The sequence below is a fragment of the Genypterus blacodes genome, unplaced genomic scaffold (genome assembly GCF_046128005.1).
Source record: "Genypterus blacodes isolate CSIRO-AG114 ecotype Tasmania unplaced genomic scaffold, CSIRO-AGI_Gbla_v1 ptg000020l_1, whole genome shotgun sequence".
NCBI lineage: Eukaryota > Metazoa > Chordata > Actinopteri > Ophidiiformes > Ophidiidae > Genypterus > Genypterus blacodes.
Genome location: NW_027466833.1, coordinates 1,282,001 through 1,304,087, shown reverse-complemented (window position 1 = coordinate 1,304,087; position 22,087 = coordinate 1,282,001). Strand labels below are relative to the sequence as shown.

At 45.8% G+C, this 22,087-nt stretch overlaps 1 protein-coding gene across 1 annotated transcript in view; it reads right to left on the bottom strand.

Moving 5' to 3' along the window:
• The window catches only part of LOC142991675 (cGMP-dependent protein kinase 1-like), a 78,448-nt gene extending 59,424 nt beyond the window's left edge, over positions 1-19,024 (bottom strand). Inside the window, exons 1-2 of the mRNA XM_076141770.1 lie at positions 18,273-19,024; positions 11,685-11,851 (exon numbers count right to left, since the gene is read on the bottom strand). Coding sequence (XP_075997885.1) covers positions 11,685-11,851; positions 18,273-18,682 — 577 coding nt within the window. The 5' untranslated portion in view covers positions 18,683-19,024. The remainder of the gene's footprint in view (positions 1-11,684; positions 11,852-18,272) is intronic.
• Between the last annotated feature and the right edge of the window lie 3,063 nt (positions 19,025-22,087).

The following is a 22,087-nucleotide window of genomic DNA, read 5'->3' as shown; positions in this document are numbered from 1 at the left end:
ACGAGACAAATATTAGAACAGAGAACAGAGAGAAGAGGAGGGGGAGGAAGATGAGGAGGAGGACGAGGAAGAGGAGGAGGAGGAGGGACGGCAGCGAGCGATATTGCTTCAGCTGTAAACATGAGGAGGAAACATCAGAACCGATCCTTGAAGGAGGCTTCCAATGAGGCAATTAGAGCCAAGAAAGACATCAAAAGAGACGTTTTAACACAAAAGTCTCAGGATGCCTGAGGTGGGAGCAGAGAAAAGGGAACAATCAGGGAACTCTGCGTGTCAAAGTGCTGAAATCCTCCAACCTGGCAACAATTACGCTGCGTTTTCACCGTAAACTCAGAGAGCTCGTGCCATTTCTTCAAGGATTGGAGTTGATCGTACATGCTGATTCGCAAGGCCAAACATGCTCATCAGATAAAAGATGTTGAGAGCCTGAGCGTGTGTCTGCGAGCTACAAGTGTGTGTAAGTGTGTGTGTGTGTGAGAGAGAGAGAGAGATCAGACAGATGGAGATTCAGCTCTACTGTGCATCTGTGCATGTTTGCACAGCTATAACATTTCCTTTATTTCTGCAGCTGTTGCACATGTATACGTGTGAGTGTATATGAGCGCGTGGGAGAGCCGATGTGTGCATGTGTGTGTAGGGGCAGGAGTGTGTGTGTGTGCGTGGGGGTGTGTGGGATTGTTTGTCACTGTAGCAGAGCAGATTACTTGCGCTCTATCTTGTATCCTCACTCTGAACCACGCAAACAGAGAGCTTATCCAGTCACTGCAGACTGTCAGTACCACTCTAAGTCTGGGTACAGGTGCCGCCCCCAGACAGACACACACCCACACACACACACACACACACACACACACACACACACACACACACACACTCCAACTGCAGCAGACACACGTGGAGTTTGCACCTCACGTTAAAGCAAAGTTGACGGAATATTTGCATAATACTTGGATGATAGATTTATGAGCCCCTTTCTTTTCTCTCCTCCTCAACACACACACACGCACACGCGCACGCACACACACCAATGCACACCATTATATACCCGTCTCCGTTCCAGATGAGGAGTCACAAAAGCGAGGCTTTGGCCACAAAGGGGATAAAGGTTCAGGGATGATTCACAAATGAGTCATTCATTCCTGCGGGGAGGAATATTCAGCCGAGTCTGTGGTGTGTGAGCGAGGGATCGATTCCCATTCCGGACGATGGGAAAAGAAGGAAAGAAAGCCTCCTCATCTGGGTGAAGAGGGGAGGGACAGAGGAATGTCGACAGGGGAAGAGAAAGGGATGAACAAAAGGGCCGAGAAGGAGCTGAGATGAGCAGATGGGATGAAGAGGAAGAGGAAGAGGAAGAGGAAGAGGAAGAGTGTCGAGGTGGAACAGAAGAAGCCAATGAAGAGAAATGGTGACAAGAGGACAGATTGGGGTCAAAGCTGGGAAGGGATGGAGGGAAAGGTGTAGGTTCTCTGGTCGCTTCTCTGGAGCGGTTTGAATCAACCTAGGCTAGTGTGCGTGTATGTGTGTATGTGTGTGTGTGTGTGTGTGTGTGTGTGAGAGAGAGAGAGAGAGGCAGAGGGGGCAAACGAAAGGCGACACAAGCCGGAGGAAAATGTATTTTCACTTTATGTTGGGTGTCGGGCCAGTTATTAGTCTGCCGCACACGTCTGCACGCCATTTGCACATTAATGGCGTCCTTTCTGAAGTCACACTGCTCTCAGCTCCACGGGAACGCTTTCAAACTGTACTCCAGCAATAACGCCAGAGTGTGTGTGCTTGTGTTTACCTGCAATTCCTGAAAATCCATAATCTTCCTTAATTGAGCGTTGGTTACACACAAACACACTCTCCTCTCCTCTTCTCTTCTCTCCTCTCCTCTCCTCTCCTCTCCTCTCCTCTCCTGTGCTCTTACCTCCTCTCCTCCACACTTTGCTGTCACGCCGCCTCATGAATAAGAATCTGAATCTGTTATTCCCCCCAAATATTTGGGACGTTTGACAGGAGAGTTGCAGTTTCTACAATCCGGGCTGTAAGTGGGGAAATCAAACCAAATAATGGAAGGAAGTAAAAAAGAATAATCATCCCTGCAGCCTCTTTTTACAACATTTCATGCCTGACAATACGACAACAACAACGTCTGTCAGCTGGAGGGAATGGAATCTCAACAACCAGCCATCGCTTTGCACGTTTCTATACAGCTAACAATTATATGTATACATAGTGAATCTGTCTGCGACACTTTGAGGCAGGTGGAGCATCAGAAAGTTCCATTTCCTGCTCCTGCCTCCGTTTCATTACAGGGTTTGTTGTCTAGGACAGGTAAATGGACCGATACGCCGCCGCCACCGCCAAACTTCCAGATGTGTGTGTGAGTGAGTGTGTGTTCACCGTATGTGTCAAAGAGAGACAGGGGAGATTGTTTAAATGTCATTCCAATTACAGACCCCCTCACCTTCTCTCCCAGTTGGCTCCTTATTAAAGCTCCGCAGAGGGCCTCATTAGAGTCATCATGGAGGAAGCAATATAGCCTTGAAGAGAGGTAGAGACGGCGACACACCGGCCTCAATCTGCTGCTGATAACCGTATTGAATGTCGAGAGAGAGAGGGCGTGCACGCTATATAGACTCTACAGTATATGCAAACGCCAGACGCGCGGCAGGCGGTTGCTTTCTGCTCCCAGGTGGAGAAACGGAGCTCCTCAGGGTGAGACATCATCATTAACCGACACTTTGTTGTCCTCCGGAGCTGTTAACACCTTCAAGCAGCTGGTCCCCCTGATCTCACAGGTCTATAAAAGTAAAATATGAGCCTGAACCGTAAAAACCCCAGAGATAACACTTTGACAGCAACGGCAGCAACAATTTGAGGTCGCTGCATTGGTTTAAGTTGCCAGGCAACAAAGCAGTGCCTGCGAGAGTTTGTGCGCTCACGTTTCTGCGAGCCATACGTTTGCTATTTCCATATCAGGTCATTAATATGCAAATGTTTCTTAATCATAACAGTGAGGATCCATGGCCTGATAGCTTAGAGGACAGACTGAACACACACCGCCACGTTTCAGAGTCAATGTTGATAAAAGCACAAATGAAGGATAAAGATCGTCGTGACGTTTCAAGTCTCTACCTTCAGAAGCTTTTCATCTCTGAGTTCAGGTCTTCTATGTTAAATTCTGACTTCAATTATTTCTAATTAGAGTGCAGCTGAGTTCACTTAGATCAACAAGCAGCAGACTTCCCAGCATGCACTGCGCCCGGGCCAAAACCGGAGTCATCGTTTCTCTCCTGGCAAATACGGGAAGAAATCCAGCCGTGATGAAGACGAGCGGCCACTTTATCACCTCCCACCTTCTCGCACGTTACCATGACCACAGTCTGCTTCGAGTGTGAGACGCTTTGTTTGTATACTTAACCATTAAATTGTTAAATGTGAGTGAAACTTATTTATGATTGTGAGTCCAGTGTATGTAGGAAATGTACTGTAATCTTCCTCCATTACTACTGAAACTACTTTACTACGATATCTACTACAAATACTTCACAATACATCACCACTGAGAGATTTGATTGTCAAGTTTCTTCAAAAGTAAATAAATAAAGAGGCAAATCAGGCATATTTATCCCATTATAGATGATCAATATGTCCTAATTGGTACCTAAGGAGAGAGAAAGCAAACAAATACTATCAAACTAAAGAGCTGAACCGACATCTTTGAAGTTTCTAACGCAGTTCTGCTTGAGTTAAATTCCCCGCAGAAGTTTTGGGTCCATTAATAAAAGGTATTTTTATTTCAGCCTTGCCTCGACTTTTGAAAGACATTACTGTATAATCTAGATGAATACAAGCAAATGTGCGTCGCCCCTCTGCTGAGTTTCATCACAATCTGTTCCTGTATCCGGCAAACAAACAATCAAACCTCCACACTCAGGTACAAAGTTAACATCAGAGGCGGCAACAAAACAAATTAGATACAAGCTTCAGTTTCTGTAGCTTCTGTTTCGTTCTTACACACACATCTATGGCCGTGTGTTCTATAGAGTGGAAGCCCATCAAAGAGAGACAGAGTGCAGCTTCATACCGCAGAGGGTAAGCATGGTTACGCATTGTTACTCCCATATTACTCTGCTGTGCGAAGGAAACCCCTGACAGCCCGAGCCTCAGAGCCGCTCCTGCTTCGTTTCTATCTCATCCAAACGTTGAAGGCTGCAACTTAATCCCCGTTTCAACTTCAACAATCCACATCTTCACTCCAAAAATTACCCTTCCTCACCTAACAGCGTGTCAGAGTAAATAATTGCGACTCTGGATGGACGTGAAACCCCCTGAGCAGGTCGACCCGGTGTAAAATGCTCCAGGGTGAGAGGTGAGATCGTCAAAGATGCTGTCAATGCACGTCAGGGGCTGGCGAGCGCCGGGTAACAGCATAAACTCCTCTCCTCGTCTTCCTCTCCTCTCCTATCCATCAGCCCTCCCTAACAATCGCAAAAAATACAGCCTGAGGGGAAGCAGCTTGCGCTCCCTGAGGAATAATGAATCAAAATTTTGAATAAATCATAAAGAAATGCATCAAGCGAGCGAGCCGCCGCCTCCTGGCTGTGCTTTGTTTCTCTGCTCAACACTCAGGAAACAGAAGATTCAGACAGGACCAACTCAAGACAACACAACACTCTATAAACTCAACTTTTAAAATGTATTAAGGTTCCCATCCTTCTTGTCTGAATATGTAAAACCGAGCGACATTTCCATGATTAAAAATCAATCACCTCCTCTGTCTCAGCCCCGTTCCTGATGCAGAGTAGCGTCGCTGCTGCTGCTGTAAACATTCGCCACGTAACAAACCGGCTTCATAAAACATCACCTTGAGTTATTGTGGCTGCTGCCTGATGTGAGCCGGCGTCAGAGGACCAATCAATCAATTAGAGAGTGACAATCCGCTCCATGAAGGGAACAACTCACTGGTTATTGTGGCTCCTGTATACGGAGAGTCTGGTTAGTTTATGATACAAAGGAGTGTGAAGTTTGACTAGAAGAAACTTGAAGAAGCCCAGTTTGGTTGTTATAGAGTCATATTAGGTCAAAGATCTCATATTAATCAAAGCACTCAACACGTCAAGAAGCCAGAATCGAGTCTACCCGTTATCTGGAAGACTTGGAATGGACTCAGGAAGGAACAGGACCACTATGCAACAGATGAAAGCAGGCTAAAGTTGACAAACACGACTATAAAGTATCCTCACTGAGGGTAAACGCTGGAACAGGTGCAGAAACACAACCTCAGGGGTTCTTTGCAAAAACATGTCAAAATGTGAAATGGTTCATAAGTTTGATTTCTTTGCTGTGGCTTCCCATTAACTCAAGAATGTAAGGGAACAAGACACATAAAGTTTGAGTGTTGTGACCTGGAGTGTGGAAGAAAAACAGGTTTAAACTTTCATAACACTTCTGTTCCTGCAAGCAAACTCTTTTATTCCTGCTACAAATTAGACTGAAAACAATCATCACACACACACAAACCGAGGATTGCTTTGGAGATTTGGGAACCAAAGTGGAGTACTTAAATGGGATCAGTCTATCACCAAAATGAGAATAAAGCTCCGCTGCAGGTTTTTAACGAGCCGTCTGCACATCCAGAGGAGGAGAAGTGAGAAGTGACCACGGAGAAAATCTATCACCGCCACACAGATGCACCAAACACATAATCCGCCTTGTGTTGGCGGAGAAATGATAATGATAATCCAATGAGATTATGCGGGGCTGTTATCAAAAGAACGCCCCCCCCTCCACCCCCTGTCTCCATGGGAACGGGAGCTTTCGTCTCAGCTGCATTCAGTGTTTTTTTTTTTTGTGTTTTTTTTTTAAATGGAGCCAATTCCGGCTACGGCCCGGTGGATGAATCCCAAAATACGACAAATTCATTACGCCGGCTACAGCAGCCGAAGCGGGCCAGCGTCATAGCAACGAGCCCAGTGGTAGAACTCGGTCGTTATCTGCATCGACTGATCTCTCATTATCACACACATGCAGCCTGAAACTACTATGAGATCATCTATCAGCTCATCTTTTAGAGCAGCGATATGAGAAATGCAAATACCGTTAAACTATTGTGCCGTTGAACTCGGGGTCAACGGCACAACAGACGAGAAGGTAAGGCGCCGTCTCGCTGTGTTTGGTGCCCACAATGCGGTAAATGCAGTCAGCGTGGTGGAAACATGTTAATGATCAGCCTGCCAAGTCACAATAACAACATAATACCAGCGGCCTCAGCGGCGAACACTTCATTTGTGTGAGAAAATGACGAGCAAACTGTGAGCTGTCAGCGTTGTGAGCCTGACGCGGCGCGGCTCAGTTACACATCCTGCCTTTGTGTGGATTAGAAAGTCACACACCGCCATGAGCTTTAGGCGGACTTCAGCTCCAGCTCGTCCGCCGCCGAGCTTTGCGCTTTTAACATTTGCATTTCATGTCAAATGCAAAGGAGAGGCACACAGAGAGAGGAGCGGCTCTGAGGATGAATGCTGTGTGTTCAGAAGGCAAAATGAAACATAAGGACGGAATTTCATGAGTGATGGAAACTGAAGACTCAAACTGTCTTGCTCCGCTACACTTTCTCCTCCTGTCGCTGTCGGGGAGAAACTCAAATCCCCTTAACAATTATTCTCTTATTAGATTGGTATCCATCTTCTGTTTCACGCTGAGGTGCGGCCCGTTCACCGTGTCAGCGTGACACTCGCTCTGTCGCGGCCTCGCAGGGAGACGGAGCGACACCTCGGGTCACCTCTGCCAGACTGAGCGATAGCATCTGCGGGAGGTTGTTTCCCAAAGTGCAGGCTGACCGACTGGTAATCGATACCTGCTGATAGTTTCTTTGTGAGAGAACAGGATCGCACGCAGCTCAACTAGAAGCTTTGTGTGCACAGCCGTGTTTCAAAGCTGCGGTTAAGACTTTCTGGCCACTAGGAGGCAGAGCAACTAAGAGAGTCTCATCCCTCTGGGTAAACAAAGACATTAGACTGGACATTAATTCTTCTGTTAATGTTATTATCCTTTAGATTTCACTTAAGCACAACTCAGACATGGAGACATCAGTGACTTGCTCCATTTTGAGGTGATAACCCTATGATTTAATCTCAAAACGTCGATGTTATCCTACGATCTCTACGCCTCTCTGATCACTTCACTACCGTCTGAATCCACATTGCTGAGTTTTCGAGGAGAAGCTGACACCGAATTAGCTTTAAAACCTTTTAAAACCTTTTTGTTCTGTGCCAAATGCAGTGATAATGAGCTCAAACTAGCACTTCTGCATGCGGCACAATGGGAATCTTGCTGTGACGGCGGCAGAGAAAAAAATATGAAAGCACTTATTGAACCCAACGCCCCGGTTTGATTAAATTGGTCGGCATAGTGACGGCAACAGGTGGGCTTAGCGTTTAGCTTGTACTCCCACAGCTATACCGTGCAACACGTGGGCCATCTTTAATAACATCCCAGGAATGACTCACACACACACTATGAGGAATGGCTCATTAAAGTTGCTCCTTTAACTGCTGCTCAGTTCTTACATGACGGTGGAAGAAAAAATGAGACACAGCGACTTCGATCAACATCTGAATGTGTCAAGTCCCCCAGAGAGACGTTGTCCATCCAGACACAGAGCTGTAGTTTGTTTGCTACCTCCATGCCAACTGGAACCATCAATAAACAAAATCAACAGCGCCCCCTAACAGCCAGCTCATTACTGACGATTTAAACCTCAACACGGCTCCAGAGAGAGTTTTGCATCTTCATTTGCATTCTTACCGGTCGCATGTTGGACTCTTTTGTTTCTTATCTTCCTTCCTGCCTGCACTGTGTGGCGTCGTCCTTCATGCAACTGATGTAAAACACCGTATGTACAAGAGAGGGAGGTCAGCAGAGTCACCGGGCTTTGAAAATGTAATCCGTTGCACTGGACTTTGTTGACTGTATTGAGTGGTGGAGCCTCATTAAAGTCTTAATGGTGCCACATCTGTTATGATGACCCCAGAAATGTAATTCTAGGCCCGTGTGTGTTCTTACTCGGCAGCAGATCTTACCTTTAAATACGTTAGGATGATGAATTTATGTGAGGAACAGATGTGGCGCCAAGTCATTGTTCTGAAAGTCACAAGTCTTGAGTCTGAGTACGAGAGTCTTGAGTCCAACAAAGACAAGTAGTCGAATCTTAGCAGTAGCAGATAGAAGAACTACACAGGCAGATGTTATGACTACAAAACTTCATATTTGCATTATTTCAACATTCTTAATCTCTGGTTTGGGGGAGGGTATCGAGTCTTTTACTCAAAAGGCTCAAGTCCAAGTGGATATACAAGTCAGTGGAGTCATGTTACTCATGTTTCCTCAGCTACCAGAGCTGTGTAATGAGACAAAATGTCTGCTTAGACATTCACATTGGGGCAATAACATTTAAAATGTTCATTTTATCGCCACAATTAAGCATTTCACTGGGCTAGAGGCGCATTCATACATTTATACATTCATTTATTCAAATACATTCATACTTCTCCCTCTAAATTTAACCACAGCGACAGACGACGCTCCTCTGCTGATGTTATCTTGGATGTGTGTGTGTGTGTGTGTGTGTGTGTGACTCTCTAAAGACTCTTGAGATGAACCAGTTTGTGACAAATTATGCTTTATCTCTTTCTCTAAGACTGCATTCTAACCTCTGCCGGAGCACTAATCATTATGATTGAGTCATCTCCCAAATAGAATTACCTTAAGGTCACAGCTCTTATTCCTGCCACAAAAAGGTTTTCAACTTTCAGAGCCAGTGACTGGAGAAAGAGCAGATGAAGACCGAAAGCGACCACATCGCCTCTGTTGTTATCCAAACGCAGACGCTGATTGTCTGTTTGCTGGGGCAAATCCTACCTGCCTAAGCTTTAGAGCCATGCAGGATGTTTAGCCCAAACTGCAGATTTGTAGACTAAAGATTTGTCTCCTGGGCTGTGAATGTTTCTGTCTGCTTTGTTTTTTTTCAATCTTTCTTCCCTCCTACAGATCTGCTCAAGCAGTGTTTGCTGTGATATGGAATGCGGGAATAGGCGACCTATGGGAAACAATACCAGGAAAAAATCAATACCAGTATTCTTCCTGCTGAAATATTAACCTTTAAAGGCCACATTATGTAATATGCCTCTCTCTCTCTCTCTCTCTCTCTCTCGCTCTCTCTCTCTCGCTCTCTCTCTCTCTCTCTCTCTCTCTCTCTCTCAGCGTCGATTGGTAAGTTATGAGCCCACAACAGTATGATTACAGTATTTTATAATGAGCTTTTAATACGATTACTTAACTTCTGCATTGTCTATTAATCCTTTATGTGTGATTTTTAAACTTACAGATATTAAAGTACTTGTTTTACAAAGTATTCTCACTTGGTGTAAATGACAATGATGGCCACTGACAATGAGCACTGCAATTTCCATTGTTTTTTTATTGTTTTTTAATTTTATTGAAATAAATGTAACCTTGTTCCTTAGGATGTTTTTCCTTCAGGGTTTCACAAAGTTAATGCCTTTCTCTCAGCACAGAGGTGATAAACTTTGTCCCAGCGGTACCTAAAGGCATCTGTGAGTTTAACTAGATGACCAAACACAAACAGTGAGTGCTGCTGCCTGTTAAAGCTGTGGTGCGTAACTCTTTACAACACTTCTTTATTTAGGATTAAGTGCTCTGTCTTTGTAGCTCCTCCAAAGGATAGTGATGATGAAACCTTTGAGCCACAGAAATCGCTGCCTCCTGTCTTGTATTCAGGCTCAGAACTTTTCAATCAACCCTCCTCTAGCAAGTGAGTGAGCATGAACGTAAGAGCTAGGTGTGAAAAGGGAGAGTGTGTATTTCTGAATTCCGGTTAAATCTCCTGTAACGATCAATAACAGCGTGCGGGAATTAACCGAGCGATTTCCATATTCTAAGGTCTGTGATCGGGAGCGCTCAGGGAATCTCTGAGGTCAAATCCAATAGGGGACTCTGAGAGCTCGACTGCTGTATCGCTTGTCACCCTATCACAGAGCCCATCTGAGCCAGAACGGGCAGATGGGCTCGTGTTCCTGTCATCAATACTCTCACACTCCAAAGCACATTTGAAAAAGGAAAATAAAAATATCACAACAATCCTGCTAAAAAGAATGGAACATAAAAGACCCGGCGGGATCACATCATCACACACAATGGGACGTCAGTGAATCATAAAATATCAGCGCCTGGAGATTTCCTCCATTGTCCTGCCTATCAGTTACGGCCTCTCATTTCATTACCCCAGTGGTGCGTCTGAAGCTCTCCAGACGCAGCCCACCTGCTCACATGACTCACTTACTTAAAGACATTACGCCACCGTTCTATACCTCACGGGCCTCAAAATGCAGTGCGGCGACCGAGAAAGGTGTAGGGAAAGAGCGCGGCTAAACTCTTATGAAACGGTTCACAAGCAGATCCTGAACGACCGGTTTGCGATCGATGGTACCCGACTGAATTTAGAGTCCGGCCCTAATCGAATGTGGTTTGACGCGCGGCTTCGTAGGGGGTCCGGATGTCCCATTGATTACCTGAACCGTCGAGCCATCTGGCTTTGCCCGAGCAGAACGAGCGATTCAGACGTTCCGCACGATTACTGCGCTGGTACAGAGTCTGCTCAGCCTCGGGGATCAACACAACGCTGGGTTTGATGCTTCGTACGTACTTATCCGTCTATCTGCACAACGGTCACCAGAGATGAAGAGAGAGAGAGACAGAGAGAGAGAGAGGGAGTGAAAGCCTCCCATCTCGTTTCACCACCTGCATTTCCTGTTTTAATATGACTGTTGCATATTCAGTTTTGGACGCACTGGCTGCACGATTTGCTCCACGGTCAAACAGCTGAAACGTTCTCTGGCCAAGTGCGTGGAGCTGCAGCATCAGACATCTCCTGACATCACAGTTAGCGCTGGGACAATTATATCTGTGAATAGTTTAGCATTTATACATGATTCAGACAGAATTACACACAGAGGGACGAACCAACGCGGGTGAAAACACGACATGACTCCTCGGTGAGGGTAAAAATAATAAAAAAGTGAAATCCTGCTACAATAATTGGAGAGCAGCCATGCGTGTGTGTTTGTGTGTGTGTATGTGTAGCATCAATCCCACAAATCGCCTGCAACTTGCCTGTTACCAAATCCCAGCATCATTTGTTTGAAGGAAGCATTTGTCAGAGCGTCCTACGGCCACAGACAAACACTTGTGCTTTCTTATTAAACTATATTCTGCCGCATCCCAGCAGAAGTCATTTCACATCTGTATTATTCAACAACTTGAGGCAGAGGGGGGAGGAAGGAGGGTGGAAGTGAAGTCAGGGGTGATCGGTGATGGGTGAGGCTGGGCTGGAACTAGAGGGAAGTATGCTCTCGTATGTAAAATAGCTATAATTGGGTGACAGTGCCTGACACAAGTGGGCCACCAATCTGATGCGATGAGCTGGATAGAAGCTGGAGAAGCCAAACTAACAAGTCAGATTAGAGATATAAGCCAACAAGAGGCAAATTCATGACAAACAGAAACAAATTTGTGTGACCTCAGACAGTAGAGGGTCAGTCGGTGCAGATGGTGTATTACAGTACTATATTATGAAATGTTATGAGATGCTCCACCTCCATGCGTGAGCGTTTCATTACCTTCCATGACGTAGACCAGCGAGCCCACGTCGCCCTCCTTGATGATGCAGCTGTCCTTCCCATACTCCACAGGGTACATGCAGTCCACGATCTCCTGGATCTGCGACAGCTCCAGGTTCTTCATGAAGTCGTTGTCCAGAATCGCCTCCTTGATCAGATCCTTGGACCTTAGAGAAGAGGAAGGAAGAGAAGGACACAGTGAGTCTCAATGGATCAGGTGACCTGTTTTTGTGCTTAGTGGAAGTTCAGCTCAGCCGTCAGTCTGCTGGTTTATAGAGTGAGAACATTCCACAGGTGAGTTGTGTGGTCTTTGTTGTTGTTCTTTAATGACCGCGCTCTGGAGGCAGAAAGTAATAAAGTGTAAACGTTAATGTGCCGTCATTATGGTGCAGTTTGGCGAGAGCGTGATGGAAAAGCACTGAGACATTGGGAAGCTTTCTGCAAACACAGCGACCATCTGTTCTCCACTGAGCTTTAAGACCCGAGAACAGCAGAATCACAATCTCACAGGCATTTCCATTGTGTGTGAGACCCTCTGTCCTACATTAATCCTTCATTATGCTTTGTTAATGTCCAACCCTCCTCCCCTCATCGACCCTTTCTTCCTTTTCTATCAATCTGTTCTGTATTTGCATCCTCTACACCTGAAAACAAGAATCCCCCAAAACAGGAACTAAACTTTCCATTCATAAATAGAGATTAGATTATAGTTGCTTCACTTTCATCTACTTCCTCTAAATAAAGAAACTATTTACTGCCTCCACAGACCAAACTATGGAAGGGGACTTCATTCGCAATCATCTCTTAAATGCAATAGGGGCACTTGGGGCCTTCAACAGCTGGGACAGCGTTCAGTCAAAGTGTTTCAATTCAGTAAAGGGTGAAGTCTGATGGTCTGACTCCCACTAACTGACATAAGAGTGAGCAGAGAGCTGAAGTCAATCTGAGTCAAGACGGCTCAATGGCACAAGTGCTGCGTGGCTGATTCTGTCAGAGACTTGACTGGTTGAATGAGGTTAATAATATGTATCAGGGTTAATCCTACAAGGAGTCCCCTCCTCTGCCTCACAGGGGAGCGTTTTAGACCCAAATTCATGAAAAACGAAGAGGCAGCACTTCACGCCCCCCCTCGCCGCGTGCAGCAGGAGGCGGTGGCGTTGGCGAGATGCCTTCTGCTTGTTTGTGCTTTGTGAGGCTGTTTCCTTCTGTTGTTCTTTGCAGGTGCATTGAGGATGAGCACCTGAGGAGCCATTAGCTGAAAGGGCGTCCAACCCAGAGGGCATTTACACAACAACAGTGGCTTTCAAACGGGCTAGAACCGCGCGGGAGCCACGACAAAGAGCTCAAACACTTCAGTCGGGACACAGCTGAGAGAATTTCACTCAGAATTTGGTCCTAATGGAGACTTTTGTTCCTATGTTTTGTTTAAGGGTCTGTTTGGAAACCTTTGTGCTACTTTCAGGCTTTAATGCAAACAAATCACATGGCAATCTAACATGGAATCATTTTTTTTTCAGCTTTTGAGTTGTTTTGACAGTTCTTTACATTTTCTTCCTGTCTCTAGAAAATCAAGACCCTTTTATAAAATTAAATGTTTCTATTTGTTTGGATCTAAGAGGGTTGATGTGCAGAACACACAAAAATCCACTTTTTCTATCCTTTCCTGCAGCACTGCTGTGCACATTGAGTGAAGACTGGTTTTCTTTAGCGTACTGTCACTTTAAGGCCCCTTCCCGAAAAATAAGGCGACATTATTCTGAATCTGCTCGAGAACATCACACTTCATAGGTGTTTCTAACAGGAGTGTAGGTTGATGATGATGGATTCATGTGTGTAAGAACCAATCACAAACCAACAACAGGTGTTCAGGATGCATTTCTATGGGTGTGAACCTGAGGATGTTCAACACAAACACTCTACTAGACTATGCAGGAACAAAACAAACAGCAAAGTATTTCCCTAAGAAGCAATCTGTCAGTTTCTACTGGAAGCATATTGAACACTTGTACACAATGTCAGGGACGTGTGTGTATTTAGTAATAAACTACTACTAATATATTGACAGTGAAGAACATTTTATCGAATAAATGGCTGAATTTTCCTCATAAATTACAAGCGCGATGATTGATTTTATCCAATCTTTCCAGTGAAAAAGCATCACGGGAAACGCTGCCAAAACTGCGAGAGATGCCAAATGCTGCTGAGAAGCAACTCGGGTGCTTCTAAATACAAATCTCAACCTTGGCTGACATCTATGAATTTCAGTTATGTAATTTTAACACCATCGGCTTCACTATTTTGGGACTCAGCCCGAGCCGTTTTCAAATAGAAAATAAAATATCCATCAGATGGGTTCTCAAAAGGTGTTTAATGCAGAGCCTGTGGATTCCGGGAAGAGTTATACCGACAATTCAGCCCTGCGAGCAAATGCGTCCTTTGAGCATTTGAACCCTTTCATCCAAATGCCTTGCTCTAAGGCGATGACAGGCGTACCCTCTTTATCTCACAATCTAACAGTGGTGTCAGGTAGGCGGCAGTTAGAGAGTAAACAGAGAGGAAATGCAAAGTACTTTCTGCACATACAGTAAATGGCCTTGTGGCTCCTGATGCACTTGGAGATTGCGGTGTGTAGTTTGCGGATAATAATGGAAAATTCAATTACGTGAAGAGCAGTAATTAGCTCATTTGCACTCGCTATTATAACCTCATTAAACACTCATGTATTAAGAAACAAGCTCAACATCATCATACTTCATAGGAGTGTGTTTCATTTTGACGAGAAATTCCGCAGAATTTCAGTAAAAGCTCGGTAATATTGTGATTTTCTCCCGTGACGGTGCATCTACAGTATATGCCACCGTTCAAAACTCTACAGAAACCAGTTTACCAGAGCAGACAGTGAATTATTCCGTCCCAGGGGAGCATCGTGCCCACAGACGCCGCTGTCATTGGTGGGAATCGGCCTTTAAAATATATTTTTAGGGCAAATTTCTTTCTCTTCTTTTATTGGAGAGCTTTTTGTGAGAGATTCAAGAAATATAAGGGAGACAATGGGGTGACGTGCAACCAAAGACCTAGGATTTGGGACAATTTAGGCCTAAAATGCTGCAGTTAATCCTATATAGCCTCCAGCATGACCCAGAAGTTCCAATTTAGAGCCTTTGCCCCATGAGAATGAGCGTAATGTCCTGCTGGGAACTGAAAAGAGAAGCTTGAGGTGTTTCCCTTATTTTTAAATCCCACCACTCAATCTAAGTCGAGCGGTGCAGCGTTTTCTCAAGCTTCTTTCCTATTTCAGCTGCAGATGATATGGAGAAGTGCCACAAACTGGGATCCTTCGTTTTCTAGTCGCTATCTCGACTGGGATGCGAGTACATTTATTGTCTGTACATTTCTAATTTCTCCTTGAAATTTGGGATTAGTGGGACGTAAATAGTATAAAACAAAAAAAGTAAAGAGTGTGATCACGTTTCTTTCTACCACTAGGGGGCAGTGAAGAATTTCCACGATTTCCACCATGAGGACAACAGGTATATAAGGAGAAGGGAAGGAAAAATGTAACGTCCACATACGAGGACGCAGGGTCTCAGAAGGATATAATCATTTCAACATATCGACTTACAAAGTGTATAATCCAGTTCTGTTAGTGACTAAGCATAAGCATACAATTTGTGCCAGTTTCAACCCTAGGACGTCTCCTCTCCTCTCCCAAAGAAGAAGCCGAGGTTCAGAACACATAAACAACCATACCCTGCCAGCGAGAGAAACCTCTTAGTGCTGCGGAGGGACATAAAAAAAAATCCAGAGCAAAAAACGACATTGAGTGTGGAGGACAACTTCCTCACACTCTGTTCTTCCTTTTGTTTACCGTTAAATTGTTCTGCTACTTTCTGTTCTTTTGAATGTTTACACTTCGAGCTCCCATTGGCTTTTCGGGCGCCACGGTCAGATTTCAGGCACATTCAGCGCGAAGGCCGGGAAAAATGAAGTTACCGAGCTCCAAAACCCAGAGAGCAATGAATCCTGGGAAGTTTCTGACCTGCATGTAAACAGAAGGACTGACTCATCACCATCCAGTTTAAACTTTTGAGTATATCAGCAATGTTCCTGTATGTTCAACTGGCTGACACAGACCAATATTTCATCATTAAAACAAACTTTTCACAGCTTTAACTGGATCAGGACTTTATATTATAGGAACTCACAAGTCAGAGTGAGATTAATTAAACTAACAGCAAACTGGAAACGCCTGGTTTGACAAAAGTTGATCTCCATTTCCTCGGAAAATGTTCCTTCTTGAGCCGGTTTCGGTCACATTTACACTTTCAGAGGTCTCCCGCTACGATCCGGACCCCACAACTAGACCCTCAGACGGCAAATCTACGCGACATCTTGTCCGCCACAGACCAGCGGACCCTTATGAAAACACAGGGCCTTCCTCTCCTTTGTGAGGTTGATGTACTGCGTCTGCCTTGATCCGCTGGTGAAGTTTAGGGCCGAGCAAGTTCAGCCTTCCTTAAAAGGAGAAAATATGCTCTTTTAGGAAGAAAAAAGAAGAGGGGTGGCAGGAAAGTGGGAGAGGCTAAAAGAAAGAAAGGAGAGCGGGGAGAGGGACAGATGGAGTATGTGTAAGTAACATTCCAAAGGCCTTGTAAAAAAGATAAAGAGGGGAAAGAATGAAAGAAAAATATAAATATTTAGTCAAATTCCACCGGCTTTATCACTGCACTTCAATAAAACACAATGAATCTGTAAACGAGCTCTTTTATAGGAAAACAAATCCAAATGAAACTGGAACAACATCGACCCACCATCTTTCTCTTTCTTCAAGATAATCTACTGTGGACTCTGCTGAACAACATGTTCCCTGTTAAATGGAGAGTCAAGTCAAATGGAAGGTAATGAGGTGTTACAAACACTCTGCAGAAAAGTGAATTAGTAGTCAGGAGGCTTTGGTGCCACTTCCAAACATCACTTGCATCACTTCATGTACGTTTCCTGCCAGTGAGGTCACACATGACGCCTTCACACACACACACACACCTCATACATCTCTTCTACCACCTCTCAGACTTCTCTCTGGGTTGGTTGACGCACCTACAGTAACAGACGATCTGATCTCTGGCTCTGATAACAGGATCTGTGCTCCATGACCGCACACAGCGCAGTGGAAAAATGGAAAAATGTCAAAATTTAGGCGCAAGACAATCCACCAGCACTTTGTCCATTTTGGGAAGAGTTGATCATTTTGGAGATGTTTGCGTTTGGTGTGTTGTTTTTTCCAGAGGCAGGAGAATAAAAAGCTTCCTTTCAAGGTTCCACTAAAAGCCTCTTTGTGAGATCTCTAAATGGAAAGAAGAGAATACGATAAAAGCTTAAGCATGAGGATGATTATCTTAATGAAAATGGCCACTTTGCGCTGTCCTCGTCTGACATCTCCAGACCGACCGCATCACCGTTTCAGACACACACACACACACACATCAGTAAATCAAACAGGGAGAACCGCACGGGGAAGAATCCCTCTCATTGTGTTTCTCTGCTGCACGCGGCGCTGACGGGCACAATAAAGATAAATGGCTTTTTCATGTTGGAATGAATAACATCCTTCTCCACTGAATGCTTTCTGACGCAAAGGTTAGAAATGTGTGTGTTTGCAGGACGGCAGAATGAAGCCATTTGTATCTGACACATGCCAGCCGTCCGCTCAGTCTGTTCCAGCTCTGAGTTTGTCAATCATCCTTACAGAACAAGAGGAATGAAATCAAATCTGCATGGTAACAAATCTATACTAATTGACTTGACTTTGGAAATTCTACACATTAAAGCTACTTAGTGTCACAAACGCACAACACGCTGTTTGTTCTGTGCTCAGCGTGCGGTGGGGTTTGTTCCCCTGGACACCTGGGGGGGGTTTAGGTGTATTGTTTCATTTATTCTATGACTCACAGATGCAAAAACCTTAGAGTACAAAGCCAACAGGGAGCTGCTGACGTGTTTACAACAGACATTATGCCAGTTTAATGTGAGACTCTAACCTCATAGACCAAGGTAAGTGGAAGTTTAGGAGGGAGAGAGAGGGGGGGAAGAGGGAGGGAGAGGGGGGAGAGAGAGGGAGAGAGAGACCAAAAGGTAAACAAAGACAGAGAGCCAGCTGAGACTTCCTCTTCCATTATCAGTTTGTATGAAGGTGATGCAGGTCCGTTGCACAGAGGAGCGACGCAGCGTCTCTCTGCCTCTGGACCTGATCTGATATCACCTCAGTCTGATATTGGAATACGATCAGGCGTATTGATAAAGCACCATTAGCGCTGGCGTGTTCTTATTAACTATTGGTTTGAATCCCAATCTGTAGATCTGCTCTACATTTCACATCTGAAGGCAGAATATTAGATGTGTGTGTGTGTGTGTGTGTGTGTGTGTGTGTGTGTGTGTGTGTGTGTGTGTGTGTGTGTGTACGCTACAGGTGCCGTACCTGCTGCGCCACACACTGTATCCTCACGCACAGGGATCAGAGAGGTGAATAAACGAGCTTACACACAAACAGACACACACACACGCAGCGTGGCGGGGCACCGGGGCACCTACTGTAGGCTTTTGGGGTAGAAAGGTAGCGTGACATGGCTGAGGTCCTGGATGTCGAAGGCGGTGGGCTCGGCGGAGATCGCCTGCCTCTTGGTCCGCTGCTGCTCGTGCAGCTCGGTCTGCTTGTGGACCTGCTGGGTTGCCGGTTTGATGACGGACCGGTACTTGTCCAGCTCAGTCTGCAGCTTCTGGATGAGCTCGTCCTTCTGGTCCAGCTCCAGCTCCAGCTCGTCGATGAGCGCGTCCCTCTGGCGCAGCTCCTCGATCTTCTCCTGCAGCGCGTACTGGAGGTCGCGTAAGGTTCCCATCTCAGCCGGCGGCGACGGGAGCGACTTCCCGGTAAGTTTGCGCGAAGGTGCGGAGTCCAGGCTTTGTCCTCTCCTCTCCTCTGGATGGACAACTTTTGCCGGCATCAACAGCTCTCCGGAGGTCGCAGCTCGAAACGAGAGCCCCCCACCCCCCGCGGCGCTCCGGTTCTCCGTTACAGCCTGAGCGGAGGTATGTTCGGGTGGATGCCGCGATCGCCAAGGTGAGACAGGAAGCGTCTCAGCGAGAATCACGCAAACTTTACTCCCTCCTCCTCCTCTCCCTCCGTGTGTCTCTCTCTTTTTCTCTCCCTCTCTCTCTCTCTCTCTCTCTCTCTCTCTCTCTCTGTCTCTCTCTCCCTCTCTCCCTGTGTGTCTCTCCCTCTCCCTCGCAATCTCTGTTAGTCTCTCTCTCTCTCTCTCACTCTCGCTCTCTCTCTCTCGCTCTCTCTCTCTGTGTCTCTCTCTCTCTTTCTCTCCCTCTCTCACCCCCCCCCCCCCCCCCCCCTCTCCCTCCCCTCTCTCTCTCCCTCGGCGGTTTGACAGCGGAAGATCTTCCTTCCTTCCTTCCTTCCTTCCTTCCTTCCTTCCTTCCTTCCTGCCCTCCCTCCCTCTCCTGTGCGTCAGGGCAGAGAGCAGGATTAGAAGGGCGCCTACAGGAATCTGCGGCACAATGCAGCCTGGCGCGCCGGGCGGCAGAATAATGGACTCCGTGCCATCGCGCCTCCACGCGTCGCCCCGAGGCTGCAGTCACACACACAGATCAGCGGCGGAGCTTTAACGGAGGCGGAAAGTGACGGACAGCAAATGAGCTTTGACGCCAAATACACAGGGGAAGGAGAAATAAATGAGGTTTATACAACCTGCCTGTCAGTCAGGAGCGGAAAGGAACCAAGTGTGTTTACTCAAGTGACACTTTCTTCTTCTAATGTGCATTTTAGGACATGTTTGCATCTTTTTCTGCATTCTAACTCCATTCAACAGGAGGTCCATGCAGTCAGCTGGAGGAGAATTTACTCACTAACTCCTCAACTGAGCACAGAGAAGGAAAACCCACAAATCTGAGGATTGTATCTTTAAATATTTATCATTATTTAACTGCAGAATCTACAAAATTGGAGACATGAAGGTTTTTCCCTCCAATTCAGGGAGAGAGTTTATTGTTAATGCATAACACAATGATTTAACACAAAATGAGTACTTTTACTTTTGATAGAAGAGTGTTTCTTGACTTCACTTTGTAATTTGAGCCTCATTCTTGTGCTGCAACTTTTATGAAAGTAAAAGATCTGAGTTTCCATTTCTCTGCAGGCATTTCTGACTAATCAGCTGAGCAGCACTAAGTCTAAACTCTAAGGCTCTATCATATTCTGTAACCAAACTGTTTACACTCAATCTCACAACTTCTTAATCTAAATTTGTGTGGCAAAACAGAGCGAGCAAAGACGCCAAATAAATAAATGTTACTATAATCCAACAGGTTGTCAAACTGAAACTGCTGCCGCTCACGTTCCACATTCCTCCTCTAATCTGGAGCGTCTGGACTCTGAGAGCCGCTGGTGTCTGTCCACATTAGTGAGTCATCTGAAGCTCAGCGAGCAACGTTTGGCCTCATGTGCTCTGCACAAATTCACAGGGGATAAACTGTCAGAGACAATCTGATAGTATGTGGAGGTACCCAGGACCAAATCAGCACTCACAGAGCCGAGGGAGCAGAGAGTCACACAAAGACAGAGAGGGTTTTTGTGGGGAGGCAAAAAAAAGCACCTTTACTCTCACAGAGGCAAGCAAAGAACCCCAGAGAGAGAGAGGGAGAGAGAGAGAGAGAGAGAGAGAGAGAGAGAGAGAGAGAGAGAGAGAGGGGGGGGGGAGAGGGAGAGGGAGAGGGAGAGAGAGAGAGAGAGAGACTCATGGATGAATAAAAGATCACAGCTGCCCTCTTGTGGTTGCTTAGGAGAAAGGATCAACTGCACTGCAAACAAAACAACTCTCAAACTGAATGAGGTATGTGTGTGTGTGGGGGGGGGGGAGTAAATGTATCAGTACAAATGACATTGTGTCTCTTTATGTTCCACCATGTGTGAACAAAACACAGTATTTCCACAGGGCAGACAAGATGAATGTGGAACAAACTGGAATTTTCTATACACTGCAGATAGAAAACACAAATGTAAATGTTCAATAAATGCTGAGCACACGCACACACACACACACACGCACACACACAAGCCCACTGTGGGATCAATATTAGACACAATAACACATTTGTCTTATCCATTGTGTTTCTGATCATGTTGCAATGGACGCCTCTCAAGCAAACACACTTAACTACATTCTAAAGTCGTACCACTTCTAACAAGGCAACGGATATTCATGAATGCATCACGTTTGACTAATAATCCAGAAATGGGAGCAAATTCTTGTTTTGAAGAAAGATTTTTCAAGGGACCGTGACTTTCATCAGGTTTGCTGCTCTCAATGGAAGTATTTCATTAATAAAGGATTCATCTTCTAGAACATCACCCTTCTAAACTGACGGAGGATTCACACCAGCAAAAGGACTTTCTCCCAACCTGGCAACCCCAGAGTTGTTCTTCTACCTAATCACTGATCGTCAACACTTAAAACCACTGACACAGCAAATGATGCCTTGCTCCAAAGCGGTGCCCTATTTTCTAAAGGATGCAGGGCTCAAGTCAGTCTGAGAGCAGCAAGAATCTCCTGGATATCATTAAACTGCAAGTGTGGAGAGATTCAAGCCCCTGCACGTCTCTCTCTCTCTCCAGGCCCAGTATTCACTTCCTCCAAAGTGCTGCAACCCGCATCCTCCCATCATCCACTGGCCCTCCCACTGTCCTTCAAAGCACCTCTGAGCTTTAAATTTCACCTCTCTAACCATCCAGCTCAGCCCTTTTCCTATGCAGATCAATAGAAACAGGATCCTCTGCTCCATGCTGCGGTAATCGGATGAGCGGGCCAGGCTGCCGGCTGGTGCCATGTTCTGACACTAATGGGGGGTCACACTGTCTCCAACCCGGGGCGGTGCAGGTGGACGCCCTCCTCCAGACAGCGGCGGCGGCGGCACTGACAGCCACGTCGATGTAAAAGCCATAAAGGAAGACAACAGGTTCATTTCCGTTTCAGCACTATTTTCCGTCTCGGCCCTATTAGGGAGGCTAATGTGCTCCATCCTGTTGGTTTTAAACATAATTAAACCATTTTCTAGAAAGCTCAGTCTTCTCAAGGAGGGACGGCAGGTTTGCTGAGTGTGTGTGTTACTTTACTCTGTATCTTCCCTGTCTGCCTCCTCTACACACAGAAAGACAAAGAACAACAAGCACAAATATCTGCTTGGTCATGAACTCCTGACGTCCTTCACCCTCCTCGTTTGTAGCCTGACTGAACATCCACTGATGGGGAGAACACGACCTTCGCCGCCTGACACAAATGAAGATGGGAAATGATCCAGACATCTTAACAATATTAACCAAATTGTCTACCACGTCTTGATTC